General features: G+C 38.0%; 2 protein-coding genes across 2 annotated transcripts in view; both read left to right on the forward strand.

The window, feature by feature from the left end:
* Positions 1–11,452, forward strand: part of LOC308693263 (roundabout homolog 2) — a gene marked incomplete at its 5' end in the record, with an annotated part of 54,266 nt that extends 42,814 nt beyond the window's left edge. Inside the window, 13 exons of the mRNA XM_081370059.1 lie at positions 63–181; positions 260–431; positions 1,215–1,430; positions 1,517–1,559; positions 2,128–2,255; positions 2,346–2,615; positions 2,787–2,901; positions 5,499–5,711; positions 6,740–6,894; positions 6,993–7,094; positions 9,815–9,964; positions 10,259–10,398; positions 10,769–11,452. Of these exons, the coding sequence (XP_081226185.1) occupies positions 63–181; positions 260–431; positions 1,215–1,430; positions 1,517–1,559; positions 2,128–2,255; positions 2,346–2,615; positions 2,787–2,901; positions 5,499–5,711; positions 6,740–6,894; positions 6,993–7,094; positions 9,815–9,964; positions 10,259–10,398; positions 10,769–10,777 (1,832 nt within the window). The 3' untranslated portion in view covers positions 10,778–11,452. The remainder of the gene's footprint in view (positions 1–62; positions 182–259; positions 432–1,214; positions 1,431–1,516; positions 1,560–2,127; positions 2,256–2,345; positions 2,616–2,786; positions 2,902–5,498; positions 5,712–6,739; positions 6,895–6,992; positions 7,095–9,814; positions 9,965–10,258; positions 10,399–10,768) is intronic.
* The window catches only part of lim2.3 (lens intrinsic membrane protein 2.3), a gene marked incomplete at both ends in the record, with an annotated part of 157,370 nt that overhangs the window by 136,499 nt on the left and 4,831 nt on the right, over positions 1–16,040 (forward strand). The window lies entirely within an intron of this gene.

The raw sequence follows: 16,040 nt of genomic DNA on the forward strand, positions 1-16,040 counted from the left end.
ATTTTACCCTCTAACTTTTGCTGTAATGTTTTGTCATTTGCCCATCATATTTCTGCTTTTAGTGCTCATCGGCCCTCCACAGGGAGTCAGCGTGGTGCAGTTAAGTAACAGTTCAACCGTGCGAGTGTCCTGGCAGCCTCCTCCCCCTGATGTGCCGGAAGAACTCATACTAGAGTACAGGGTAAGCCTTTATGCAGACACCTTCTCTGTGGCCACTAGGTAAAATGGTAACTCTGAAGTCTGGTTTTGTGTCATACAGGTGTGGTGTGTAGGAAACGAGTCTCAGCAGTTGGTCAACAGGAGCGTGGATGGGGATGTGTTGTGGGTGCTGTTGGACGGGCTGTTGCCCGAGTCAATGTATCGTGTACAGGTTGCAGCGGTGACAATTGCAGGAGTGGGCATTCATAGCCAACCTGTGTTCATCGTCCTGAGTGAGTATCGCCATAATTTCCACCCAGGAAAATATAGTAGCTGGTTTCTAGCTGGTTTAAGCTAGTCAACAAACTAGTTACCAGATGGTCATAGTAGCTTAAGATGGCCGAGCAGCTGATGACCAGCTTGGTCCAGCTAATGACGGGCTTGTTTCAACTAATAATTAGACCCACTAAGAACCATTTTGGCTAGCTAATTTACCGTCTTTGTCAGCTGTTATCAAACTTGATTCAGCTAATGACTGGCTTGATCCAAGTAATAACAGCTTTAGACACATACATTTTGGCTAGCTAATAGGCTACTTCGCCATTTATTTACAGGCTTGATCCAACTACTAACCAGCTTGGCCAACTAATCGCCAAATTGAACCAGCTGATAACCTTCACGGATCACCGAATGCCATGATTTGCCAGCTAATCATTGGCTTAATTCAGCTAATAACCCGCTATTAATCCTGCTACTATGTTCCAAACACAGCTATAAGTTTAAGATGGATTTTTCCAGCAGGTTTAGGGAAAAAAATTACCACACAACTCTGATGGTGACATTTATCCCACCTGACAGATTCTTATCTTAGCATTTACTCATATTTTATTTTAAGGAATCGAAAATGTTAAGGGATTTCCATGTTGTGTGTCAGTTGAAGATAGATTGAGTGAAATATATTTTGATAAAATATTTCCTGTATAAGACAGGAAGCATTTAGTCTTCTGTCTCTTTCCCAATTTTACATAATCCCTCTTATTCACTTTTTTCCATTTCCTCCTTATATCTTCTATCAGAAGTAGCGATAGATCAGTCCTTGTCAGTGGTGAAAGATGATAGTGTCAGCTTATCCGAGCAGATCACAGAGGTGGTCCGTCAGCCAGCCTTCATCGCCGGGATTGGTGTATCGTCCTGGATGGTTTTAATGGGCTTTAGCGCCTGGGTCTACTGCAAACACAGAAGGAGGAAAGAACTTGGACACTATACTACTTCCTTTGCATACACACCTGCAGGTACCTTTTTCTAGCACAAAACTAGCAGTGCACCATGTTTTCAAATGAGCTTTGTGATGATTTCTTTCTCATATTTTGTTCCTTAGTTGCACTCTCTCATGGTGATGGGTCAGATCTTATAAATGGAAGGTCTGTATCATGAACTCTCTATTCATCCAAGAATCCTGAAAAGTGTAGCATGGTTTCCACCAAAAATATTACACATTTTTGTTTTAATAAGAAATGTTTCTTAAGCATCAGTAAATTGGAATGATTTCTGAAGGATCATGTAACACTTTACCATCACAGGAGTAAATTACATTTGAAAATATATTTAAATAGAAAACAGTTATTTTAAATTGTAAATATTTCACAGTATTACTGTTTTACTGTATTAAAAAAAATTATGGTACTGTATGTGTAAATGTCTAATATAATTCAATGTGATTATCGTTACATGGGTCATATTATTGATTTTATTTTATTTTCACATAAAAAGGGGAATATAGCATCTTACAAACACTGCAGCAAAAAAAAAGTAGAACATGGAAAGCGATCACGAAAAAGTATATATAAAAAAAATTGGCTTAATATTATCCCTTTAAAAAGAATTAATTATTATTATTTTTAAGAAATAATTTAATAAAACTATATACAAATATTTTATATTTTATGTAAAATAATCTATATTACATTAAATATTTCCTTTTCCTGACAGGCCATGTTTGCTGGAGTCCCACTTGGGTAGTTACCCTTGGCTGGCTGACTCGTGGCCCGCCAGCAACTTCTCTCGAAATGGAAAAGACTCAGTCAACTGCTGTGCAGGCACAGATCAATACTACAATAGTAAGATCTCTGTCATGGGCGGTCCTCTACATTATGGTACTGTCACACTTACAAATCATATCTCCCATAACTCATTAATCTGTTTTCCAGCTTCAGGATTATCAAATTATCTGAACCAAAATGGGAAGTACAGCCCAGCCTCTAATGAAGGCGACATATACTGTACCATCAACCCAACCGATGCAGATGGGCATGACCTGTGCAGCCTGGACTCTCAGGGTCCAGACCCGTACACCAGCACACCTGTCCTCTCTAAAACTGACCTCTACAGCATGGAGCAGGACCTGGACCAGTGGAGCCTTCAGTCCAGCCATAGTGGAGCAGAATATGCAAAACTTCAGTACCCAAGAGGCGAAAATGGTAGGAGCGACATTGATTTCAATCATAAAGGTTAAGGGATTAATCCTTAAGGTATTAGGCAGCAATTATGCAGACAGATTGGATCAACAAGTGCTGCAACAAATGTTGATGCTGAATTTTATGCAAATGGTCTTGAATTCGGCCTTGTGACTGTTATATGCTATTTTACAGCCAAACGGATGAAGCAGAAGACTCTGGGACAAACCTCCTCACCCCAGTGGTCTGATGTGTTGTCCCTACATTCAGCACAAAACAAGGAGGTTCAAAACACAGACAAAACACACAGGTAATAACCACCGCCATACTGTGGCAGTGTATTGGTAGATGTCCAAATAAACATGGTAGTTTACGGTAAATTTACACAAAAAAATGGCACTATCATGGTACATGTTCAAGCATCTCAAAAAACAAACATGGCAAGTATGGCATTAAAATGGTACATGTCCAAAACATGTCATAAAACCTTTGTGAAACCATGGTGCATGTTCAAAAACTGTGGACAAGTGAAAAATGTAAAAACATGCTAATACCATGTTAAATGTCCAAAAAACAAGCAAACATGGCACCATGTCAAAAGACCATGGTATTTGTTCAAAAAGCCATGTTAACACCATGGTACATTTCCAAACTCATGGTACCAGGTCACAAAAACATTATAATCATTGGTACAGTAGATATCCAAAAAAGAAAATGGTATTACATTACCATGGTGCATGTCCAAAACCATAATACCATGCCATAAAACCATTGTAATATTATGGTAAATGTCCAAAACATGGTACCATGCCAAAATCCCATGGTAGTACCATGGTACTTGTTCAAAAAGCAATATTAATACCATCGTACATTTTCTGGTACCATAATACAGCTCATGGTACCATGTCAGAGTACATATCTAAAAAACATGGTATTGCCATGGTGCATGCCCCAAACCATAGTACCATGTCATAAAAACAATAGCCGCTTTCCGACCGGAGGAACCTTTTCACAGTTCCTAGAACTATTGGCTATAGTACCCGGATGTCGGCGTGTTCGCACCGCAGGAACTAGGAACGATTTTAGTTCTAGGAACTCCATTTGTAGGAACTAATTTAGGTCCTACTTCAGAGTAGGGTCTAAACCAGCACTATAGGAACTATCCGTGACGTTAGTGTACGCTGATTGACCGAACGCACGCGGAACACCAGACCCGCCATCTTTAAAACAGTTAGAATGTAAACACACAGATTATAACCTATATATTTACTCCAGAAACTAACTATACAAACATGGAAAACAGTGATAGATGGGAGAAATAGAGAAAATCCAACGCAACTTTGAGGGGACCAAGCCAAACATGATTATGTTTATCTGCCCAGCTAGCAACACTGGACATCAACCACACGGCATAGGCTAATAACCTTTTTTCATATACTGTCTACTTTCTATAACAGTTCTATCTAATAAGATATTAAACAGGGTTAGTCTGTCAGACAGATCGCTAACTAATAAACACAGAGAATGTGAGCATTGTTTGCTCTGGCGTTCTCAGCGCCGCCAAAATAAAGGTCCGTCGCGCCGTCAAAATAAGTCACCGTGCTTGCGTCACTCCCTTACCCCTCCTACCAGTTCCTATGGCCACTTGGCCAGTGCGAACGCAAACAGCAAAACCGAGTTTGGGGGAGAGTAGTTCTTAGAACTGTTTAGAAGTGGACAGTTCCTATAACTAAGTTCCTAGAACTACTTGGTCGGAAAGCGGCTCATACTATGGTTCATGTTCAATTGGTACTATGCCAAAAATGCTATGGTAATACCATGGTGCATGTTCAAAAGCCACAGCAATACCATGGTAAATTTCCAAACACACAGTACCATATCAAAAAACATTATAATACCATGGTACAGATCTAAAATAAAACATGATATTACCATGGTGCATGTCCAAAACCATGGTGCCATGTCATAAAACCATTTTAGTACCATGATACCATGAACCATGATGCTTGTCCAAAAACAAATGATAAAGTGCAATTTAAAAAAGAAAACATGATAATACCATGGCAAGTGTCAAACTTGTCAAAATTCCATGGTAATACCATGGTACATGTCCAAACATCATGGTAATACCATGTTACTTTTTGATACTTTTTTTGTAACAGTCTGTCAGCCAAGTTCCAGAAGATCTCATAAGCGTATATATGTGCTTTTCAGTAGCTGTCATTCTTCTTCTTCTTCTTTTTTCTTTTTTTTTTTTTAAGTTCTGACACTTTTGGATATAATTCTCCTTCTCTGAAAAGTGACCCAGTATGGAACCTGTGCAACGTGGTAAAATGTAGTCTGGGTGATAAATTGAGGTCTTATCTAATCTTATTTGATGTTTCAGCTCAAAGTGACAGGGGCTAATGATGTTAGCGCTCAGAGCCGAGCCTTTTTGGCTGTTTGAGACGGGGCCGAGAGGCAGGTCACCAGACGTGGCTTCCCAGAATGAACCTTTAAGAATAGCCACGGCTTGGAATGAAGCGAATCCACGCATACCAGCGTTTGTCCTGAATGCTTTCTTCCTTTCACAACCAATTTTTATCATCACCCTCCGTGAATGAAACTGCTTTGACAAATTTTTGATACGCTTTTTTACAATGCCGTCTTTTGTACCCACATCGGATTCTCTTTGATATGATTTATTTTTATTTCTTTTTCAAAGGACCACAGTCTGGTTTTATTTACCGCAGTCTTTTATCGTGTAATGAAATCTGTGATTGATACATCAGGGGTCCTGAGTCTTTTGATATGTGTTCTTTTTATGTGCTTTTTTGGCCCTTGCTTTGTTTTACCCTTAGTTTGTGTTTTAGTAGTGTATTGAGTTTATAGGTTTAACTAGCATCCTAATCTATTACATCCCTATAGCCCTGAGAAGGATGAAGAGTGGGGTCCTCCTCTGCCTGAGCGAACTTATCTGATTGAGGGTCTGGAGGACGCAGCCACTCTGCCTTTGAGGGGAGAGGAAACCAACAGGGCCACAACCTACAGTCTGCAGTCCACTGCAACTCTCACACCCTCCCCCAGCGACGAGCAATACCCGGCTAACCCACGCCTGCAGCATCCAGACCTGCTGCCACGGTAAAAACACACATACACACATCAGGGCTTTGACAATAAAGGAATTGTTCACCTTTAAAGTCAGCAAGTTCCGATAGTCTTTTCTTCCATATTGTAACGTATATCCAAGTAAAACGGCTTGTCAAACAAGAAAACAATTAGGGCTGGGCTTGATTTTGTCCATGGGGAGTTGATTAGATGGTTGTGGTTTGCTATTGGTGGATCTCATGTGAGTGACAGGTTGTCCCGCCCTCACGCCAGTAAACACGTCATCAGAGAAGAGAAGAGGTGTTGCTGCAAGTTATTTTGATTAAAGATTACAAGGGCACATGAATTATAATAATGATGTGAATGGATAAGTCATTTATAATAAATACTGTAAAATTCAATAAAAAATTACAATTGTCCATTTTGATTTCATGATGACTTCTGAAAAATACATACATACATTTTTGAAGAATATCCTGGCTGCATCCTAAAAGAATCACCCTGAACGTATCAAGTCTTCTAAAGTGATGTGAAATTTAAAATATTCATTAAGTTGACCAACCATATTTAATTTGACAGCTCAACATTATCAATGAATAATAATAAATAGATACAATACAGCAGCAAATTTCTAAAGGATCATGTGACACTGAAGACTGGAGTAATGATACTGAAAATTTAGCTTTGACATTTCAGGAATAAATTAATTACATTTTAAAATATAATCAAATTGAAAATAGTTGTTTGACACTGTAGTGATATATCACAATTGATACTGTTCTTGCTGTATTTTTTATCAAATAAATGGTGCCTTGGTTAACAAACTTTTTTTAAAACATTAAAACTCATCTCACTGAATCCAAACTTTTGAACAGAAGTATATATAGTATAAGACTACACTGTTGTGTAGTGTAAAATAATGCTTATAAAATTATGCAAATACAATTTTTTCTTGTTCTTTTTTTCTGATTTGACTATGTTTTGCAATGAGAGTAGCCTTAGAGTCTAAAATGGCATAAAACAAACAAAAAACTAAATTGTTAATGTGTTTTGTTTAACAGGAAAGCACAGTGTACATATGGTGCACAGTTTGCTCTCTCCAACCCAAAGCCGTTCACCAAGACAGAGTCTCTTATTGGCAGTGTTCCCCACCACAGCGGCCCCTGGAGAGACATTGCAGAAATGGAGGAACTATTCTCCAACAACACAGGTACAAGTAGGCCCTTCAACACTGCAAAAATGACTGTTTTTATTACATTTATTGCTAATGATTATGGATGGAGAACATAATCTTTGTTTTCTTACTGCTATTAGGAGAATATACGTCATTTACATCCTCAATTCAGAAGCCAAGGCCTAAGAAGAAATCTCAGAGGGATGATGGCCTTGTGAGACGTGAAGTGTTGAAACCAGGCAGTAAGAACCCACTTAGTTAATAAATTATTATTAACGGGCTGTCTTTTTACATGAGTCATTCAACCAGTTCTTCAAAAACACTGATGCATTCACAAAACAAGTGAATGTTGCATTAATGAGTGAGTCATCATTGAATCATTCTTTCATACCAAAGATGGTAAATTAGTAGCCTGGCAAGCCAGACCTACATCAAGATGTTGGGTCTGGCAACTCTCCATAGACACGGCTCAATCCGAGGGGCGGGATAAACGGCTGTCTTTCAAATTCCCTCTGCACGCAATAGGCCTTTATCACAACACAATAGAACGCCGGAAGTAGCCGCGAAGCAGTGTACAGCGTCTTCCGGTTATTGCAATCACCATGGCTGCATGTTAATTATCACTGGACTACTTCGCTCTCGCGTCTCCCAAAAGTTTAATTTTTTTTTGTTGAATGGTTTAATTAAATTGTTATAACCAATTGTTTAAAATGTAATGATTTAAGCAAAAATTTCTTCAAAGGTTAAACCAAACTTTTATTTTGACGGGTTGCCGTGTAGACCTTTGAGTCTCTCTGTGTTTTATGATGATAGTTTCTCTCAAATAAGGCTAAAATGCTGCTGAAGTGACTCTCAGAGCGGCTGTGTTGATGAAGTGCATTAATGTTAATACGTAAGGCTGAAAAAAATCGCGAGCGTCATGCGTGCCTCAGTGTGTGTGTGTTTGTGGTAAATGCAACGCGTCGGTGCCATTCATTCACAGAGACACGCAGAACATGCACGATTCCTATTTAAATACGGTAGTCTTTATGCGGTTTAATATTGACAGACACTGGTCTATATCGCGATTTTATTTAAGTTTACTGACCTACTTTTCATCTAAATGTGTAACTAAGTAACCACCGGAAGTGCGAGTACACTGCTTGGCAATTTCGAACGTTCCGAAACCAGGAAATGAGATAAAGGCTTATAGGACAGCGCTTCAACCAACCAGAGCGTTTTCCCAACAGCGGAGCTAACGTCAGTTGATAGATTCAACTTTTGAATCTGGCCGGCAAAACTACGAACACATCTTCCCTTTTTAAGAATGACTTAAGTGCCGTTCTTTGCTCTTTTCTCAAAGAAAAACTTAACTCCATATCTTAACTCCAAATAAATTTTGCTGCCGCTAGAGTGCGTCTAGATTTCTAGGCTAGTAAATTAGTATAGTATGCCAAAATGCAGTTCCGAGTTCACTGACTATCTTCATGAATGAGTCATTGAAACATTAACTCAACCAATTTGTTCACACACACTGATTCATTGATTTGTTCTGAGACGAACAACGATTTTTGCTTTCGATTCTTTTGGAACTAGTTTCGTTGGCGGAGCAAAAACAAAGTAACTGGCAATATTGTGCCAAAAAGGAACATTACTAACTCTTAAAGAGACGAGAAGTGTTGAAACCAGGCAGTAAGAATCCACATAGTTAATAAATTATTGACTTAAAGCAACTAAAGCAGTTCTCTAATCTGTGTTTTTACTTTGTACATTTTTCAAGTGTACTTTTTATTTTATTTTGGGAAACTTTTATTTTTACCTCACTACATTCCAAAGATTAATATCATACTTTTTACTCGACTGCATTTCATAAAAGCATGTCGTTCCTCGTTATTTTGATTTAAATCGTCACCCGAGACGCTATAGCGGTGTCTGATTTGTTAACAAACTGATTATTTTCAATGAACCTGTTAAATCGGTTCACATATCACACTGAATGATTCATTTGTGAATTGGACTGATCCGATAACGCAAATTAATGCCCATAAATCTTCCCCGTCTCTGTAGCAGTTTCTAATAATGTGAAACTAGTATGTTTGTATAGTGTTCTTTTTAAGATGTTAACACATTTTGCCCTATGTGAAGTCTGTTTTTATGTTTATATTTGTCAGCACACATTTTCACACATTTTGATTTACCCATTTTTATTTCATCAATCAGTACTTTTAATACTTAAGTACATTAAAAGTCAAGTACTTTTGTACTTTTTCACGAGTAAAATTTAAAAGGAGCACTTAAAGGGATGGTTCGGAGTAAAATCAACCTAGGGTCCTTTGCACCATGACCTCGAGCCAAAAGTCCTGGCAGAAAGCCAGTATATAAGTGTTGACAACTTAGTGTTAACTAATAATTGTTGCAAACTGGTACTACCAACAAAATATTAGTGCATTCCTGGAACTGGGCGTCGTTACACTACATCCTTATGCATCGCTTTCTGCCTCGATGTGCGGGTTAGCGGTAGCATTAACCATCAGGCAAGTGTTATTTAAATAAACTCCTGATGTACTTACAAACTTTCCAATGCCTCGTTTTATGAGTACAGAACCGCTTTGTACTACTGTATAAGTTTGGTACCATTCCGGGCGTTATTAGTGGGGTAATTTACGAGATACATCCTTGGATCCATTACCGCCTGCACTAAGCCATCCGGCTGATATCTCTAAATAAGCTCTAACTTTAATAATGTTCGACAAAGGGAAAAAAAGGCTTCTGTGGGGGGGTGTTTGGCTCGAGGTCATGGTACAAAGGACCCTAGGTTGATTTTACTCCGAACCATCCCTTTAGGACTTTACCTAGAGGTATATTTTATTAGGCTATCTGTATTTATACTCAAGAGCTTAATTTGTGTACTTTGTCCACCATTGTCTGTAATAATGGAGTGTATAAATGATCATTCACGCTTTTGTTTTCTGTGTGTCTGCAGACCTGCCGCCTCCACCTGAGCCTCCTCCTCTAACAGAGAACCCTCTCAAGCACCTGACAGACATAGTGGACAATGGCGGGAGCAGGACGGCTCGGCAGCACAGAGAGAGAAGATCAGACCGCAGAACAGCTGCACAGTGGAGCACGGAAGGTCAGACTTTAGGGTTACTACTAAAAATCAGCCCCAAAACACCTACATAGCAATGCAATAAAATATAGGATGCTGTTTTTAAAATAAAATGGTAAAATAAAGCAAAAAATGGTAAAAAAATAATTATAATAATATGTATAAGTAACACTATAGGGTCGTGGATGGGAGTTTAGCACAGGAAAACATCACTCTAATTTTCTTCATAACGTGTGGTTGTGAAATATACAAATATGGTTCTGTGTGTTGCTTTTTTTTTGTTTCTTGTATTTGACTTTTGAATATTTTCCTGCATAGATGAAGATTTAATCCAGTATTTCAAAGCAAACCTGCTGTCCAGCGGTCAGATGTCCAGCCACTGTTCCCTCGTGAGAAGCTCTGCCTCTCAATCCTCCGCAACCTTGCGTTCCTTGGGGGCAGGAAGGAGGAGAAATCAGGTTAGATGAGTTTGTTTGGGACTGTGTGTCTTGTCTGGTCGCACATGGTCTGAATAAGTTCATTAGTCGCTCGCCACGCGTGAGGGCCTTGGAGCGTTGTAGTAAATTATCAATCGATAAGCTCCAGGACACTGAGCGCGCAGAGCTGGAAACACACTAAATGAATCCGGCAAATGATTACATTTCCACTTTTTTAAAGAACTGCGATGTCTAATGTGGTCTCCATGGTATTGATATTTCCAATGAATACTAAAAATACTACCCATGTTTGTCAGTAAGAATATTACTGCATGTGCTTTCATATTTCAGGATTAGTTTGCTCGGCAACAAAATGATAATTTGATGTCATTTTGGGCTTGTTTATTTTCAGAACATATGAAGAGAGGAAGTTGTCCTCGCGTCCTGTTGTTCACCGCTCTACATGCAACATACGCCATGCAGTGTATATGCCTCCACGCTCTGGTCCTTCACCCCTCTGATTTCTGTCTAGGTATTTTTTTTTTAAAACGTTCTTAAATGATCCATTGTTGTCCTACCTCTGTATGTATATATTTTTACAATGTTTTTTTGTGTCAGGAAAAAGCATTCCGGATGGTGTGCTATTTTATTTATTATTATTTATTGTATTTATTAGTTTAAAAATAAAATGAAATGTTTTAAAAAAAAAACTATGTTTTAGATGAAAACTAAAACACAAATCTAAATTTTAGATGAACATGATGTTTGAATGTATCTGGTTCATACATGTATGCCTCAATGTCTACATGTGATAAAAAGCTGTTTCAACATTTTCGTGAAAAATATAGCAGATGTTATCAGGGTATGTGAACAAACCATTATACATTAGTAAGCCTGTAGAATACCAGATATTTCTTGTTGTAAATCCTCACTAGGACTGTCACCTTGTTACCCTGTGCTCACTGAAGGGTTTTTCTTTTCTCCTGAAGAATGATTTGCACCACGTCAGACTGTTTTCCACAAATGCATCAATCATATGCAGATTGCATACAAAACAATAAAATTCATGTTCTAAGACATGTTTTATAGCACTGTTGCTGATATGGATTTCTTATTTTGTCAATAACTGTGCACTTGTGTATGGAGAATGGAAAATGAATAATGTAAATCTCAGTCTTTCGTTTTCGAATTTGATTGGCTGAGCGGGATTACAGGAGCACCGATTCCACTGATAAGGTGCGATCACTTGAATTTTTAACATGCGAATTTGCCCCATTTACAAATATAAAGCTACTTGGTTTGGAAGTGACCTCTGATTAAGTTTTTTTTTATTAATCGCTATTCATCGTTCCACTACTGACACTGAATGACTGCAAGTTACATCGATATGCCAGTAGGTGGCGACAAGCGGGCTGTCATTCAACCAGTTCTTCAAAAACTGATGCATTCATGAACAAAACAAGTGAATGTTGCATTTATGAGTGAGTCATCATTGAATCATTCTTTCATGCCAAAGATGGTTAATTAGTAAGGATAGTATGCCAAAATGCTAGCCTGGGAAAACCCAGACAACTTCCGGCAAATTTAGATTTGCTCGAGAAGTAAGTCTGGCAAAGATTTCATTCAAGCCCATTTCCATGGCCTAGAAATCACGGCACCAATCAGAAACGTTGAGTCGGGCTTTACACGATGACGATCGCTCTGATTGGTTTTAGGTCTATCCAATTGCACCCAAAGGCATTTGAGCGACGTCCGTTGGTGACGCCCCTTTGGAAATTAGTTATTAATGCAGCTTTGTCAGACCATAACTCAGTTACTACTGAGAATGGTCTGGTTTTAACCAGGCTACCAAAATGCAGAAGTTCAGCGACTATCTTCATGAATGAGTCATTGAAACATTAACTCAACCAATTTGTTCACACACACTGATTCATTCATTTGTTCTGAGACGAACAACGGTTTTTGCTTTCGATTCTTTTAGAACTAGTTTCGTTGGCGGAGCAAAAACAAAGTAACTGGCGATATTGTGCCAAAAAGGAACATTACTAACTCTTAAATTCTTGTTTATTGAACTGTCTGACAACAGCAGCATCAATAATGTTGTAATATTGCTTAATTATCTTTGTGTTTTTACTAAAACCAAATGGGCAAATATTTATGGCCCAATGCATAGTCTCGCATGACCATCCAAATACCTACTTATTTTATTTAGACGGAAATACAAGCCAGTGATTGAATTCCTTTCTTCATAAATTGAATTTACTCCCTGAAATGGCTTAGCTACCACATAAATCAAAAGACTGTTCTGGTGTTGGAGTTGTTAGACTTTTTTAAGGACAAAACACCATTAGCACAAGAGCATCAACACAACTGCAAATCAGACATGTGAACTTTCAGTCGCTTAGAAACAAGTGCAGCATTAGACAACATGTTTATACACCAGCCTGTTTTGAGCACATTAACTATGGCCTAATTATAGTATTGTGGTTTAAGTCATCCACAAAGATGCGAACCAGAGGAGAATGTGAATGTGTCTCACTTGAGACCTTTCTCAAGAGATCATTTTGAAATTTTAACAAACACTTGATCTCTACATGTCTCTCTGACTCTGACCCCACTCACCTCTTGCTGCCTAGACCACACTCTAAATCGGCACAAGTCGGCAACACACAGCCTTAATTAACTCACATGTGATATTTAAAACCCTGTGGGGCCCTCTGGGTTTAAATAAGGAAAACATTTGAAAATGTATGCTAGTGTGGATGGGCCGTTGCTGGGATACGTTATCGGTAATGCAGTTAATGCTGTTAAATATGGGTCACTGAGTGAATCGGCCTGTCCTCATACACATATGATGCCATATGAAATGTTTCCATCCTAGTTGGTTCTTTGAGACATTTAAAGATGTTTAAAATCTCTGCATTGATTGGTGGGGAGCTTTTTGTTAGGATTGTATTGCAGTGGGATCCCTCATTGCTGGGGTATTATCCAGAGAATTTGCGGAAGAGACTTGAAATAGAGGCCTTTGTTGTTAAAGTCAGCATGAAACAGAAGCTTGGATAGTCTTTTCAAGAGTGAAACGGCTTCTCGAACAAGAAAGTTTTTTGGGCGGGGCTTGATTTTGTCTATTGGGAATCGATTGGATGCAGTTTGCTGTTGGATCTCATGTGAGTGACAGGTTGTCATGTATTGAGAAAATAGAGAAGGTGAATTTTTATTTCATGCTGACTTTAATGTAAATGATAAATAAATGATCCATCAATCAGTAATTTTACTTAAAATGCTTACATTAAAAAGTAAGCTCTTTTGTACTTAAGTATAATTTAAAAGAAGTAATTGTACTTTTACTGGAGTAATATTGGCACAGGTTCCACAGGTAACTTTACTTGATTTAAACACTTCTACTATGTTTGAGCGCTGTGGATCAGGGTTTTATACTGTGATTTTCAATCCACAAGACAAATGGAACTGAAGAGAGGCTGATTGATTTTAACTTTGAGTAATTTCCCATTTTAATTCATGTGGATTAACTGAGCTACAGCAAGGCCTGTGTTGGATCATAAACTAATGAGGAGAAATGACTGACAGAGTGCCTTAATTCAGACATATGGGGAAATGTGCTCTAGAGTGTGTAATGAACTTGCATCACTATCTAAGATGTAAATGTTACTTTTGATTTATTATTGAAATTTGAAACTAAAAACAGTTCCAGTCAGAGGCAGAAGTAACAGTCAGACTGAAAATATCCCAATTTTCCAATTCTGACACTGAATTTGCTAGTCACTTAGTATTGCTAAGTGTTTCATTGCTAGGAATTATCATTCCACCAAAGCCAAAATAAATAAGTAAAATAAAATTCGATTTCAGACGCAGCGATAGAGTATACTTTTGAAAGGCTCTGCATTCGGCTTTGCGCATACGTGTACGCGTAAAAAAGAAGTATACGTAGATGTATAAAGATGTATATAGATCTAGGCTATAAACCTGAAGAGTTAATTTAAATGTATTTGTATAATATATGTAAAGTGTTTTGAATGAATAAATGAGGCATTTAAATAGCGCTTTCATACTGTACACCCAAAGCGCTTTACAATCATGTTAGAAGTCAAGGTATATTTCAGAATGTCTTCTAAAATTGAGGCCTTCTTTCTTACTGATTACCACTACTTGCTTTTTCAGTGTTTGAGCTTATTTTTGCACCGTTGAAAGAGCACTAGGAGAAGATTGGAAACTCAATTGCTTGAAGCCATTGTTTCAGTTGTAAAATGGATTTAGACGAGCACAAATCTAATTAGCCAATTAGTTAGCCGGCAGCACTGATCCACAGTGACGTTTAGCCTAATGAATCCGACACACTGCGTTGTTTGCCGCAGTTCCCTCAGCACTCTGGAAGGAATCGTGTGTCCCAACGTGAGCTTTCAGCACCTTAGAAGCCATTCAGACAAAACACAGGAGGATTACGGCGCATGTGATCATTTAGCCATTGTTGCGTCATTTCAAAATCAATGCCTATGACACAAAGGTTGACGTCAGGATGCATTACTATGCTGAGGGCATCTTGCCTTGTACAAAATCACCCCTTGGAACAAATACAATGAAGCTTGTATAATTGAGGAGTGAATTAATTCTGCATCACAAACTCCTCATTATACATTATAAGCTCTGATTTCTCTCTTGTACCCCATGGAGCTAGTTTCGATGGCCACAAATCATTCATTTCAAAAGCCCCTTTCATTCGGTCTGTTCCTAGTCTAGTTTGTGTATGTGTATTTATTATAATTACTAGTCATAGTAAAAAAAAATCATCCATCTCTTTTTTACAAAGCAGGTACATAAAATGTTGCTTTATATGTTCACAAAAAGAAAAAACAGATAAAACAATAGGCCTATATAAAGTACAACATTGGATGGGATCTTATTTCACAAAAGGAGATAAGAGTATAAATAGTATTTCAGTAGACCTAATAATCATTCTGTCTATTTGAAGTCATGACCCCTACTTATTTATTATTCTATTACATTTTCACATTTCTTGATTTAAATCCATCATAAAATTTTGAGTGTAATGTACAGTGATTAAATGATACTTACCCTAAATACAATTCCCAGAAGTAAAAGCCTAAAAATAGGCTATAAACAAACAACTACACCACGGTCACATGACTTCAATGTCACCACTCACCATCTTAAGCTTCTGACTAGCAGTAGCAGAGCTGAAAAGAATAGCCTACCTACTTGAGTAAAAGTACCTTAGCGAAAATGACTCCAATACAAGTCACCAATTTCAATACGACTTGAGTAAAAGTCTTAGAGAATCTGATTTTAACAATACCTAAGTATTTTACTCATAGTGAATGTAGGCTCAAAGATGCACTAGTCCTCAGCACTCAAGAGAGATGCCAGTGAAAAACAAGAAACAGTTGATTTGTAAGGAGAGCAAATCACGTTTGTTTTCTAAAATAAAACTGAACACCTCAATATTGCAATAAATCAAGGTCGACACAACAGCCTCTAAAACGTCTACAAACACTCAAGTCTCAGTTGAGCTCAAGTGCTCAAAAAGGCCATAGTAAACCAATATCCTTCAAAAAGATCGATTTAATACAATGGATAAATAAAATAACGTTGAGTAAAATGAAATAGTCAAAGCCTACTTGCACTGGACATGCTGGTTTCGGCCCCAT

This window comes from Scardinius erythrophthalmus, assembly GCF_964197995.2.
Source record: "Scardinius erythrophthalmus genome assembly, chromosome: 7".
Classification (NCBI taxonomy): Eukaryota; Metazoa; Chordata; class Actinopteri; order Cypriniformes; family Leuciscidae; genus Scardinius; species Scardinius erythrophthalmus.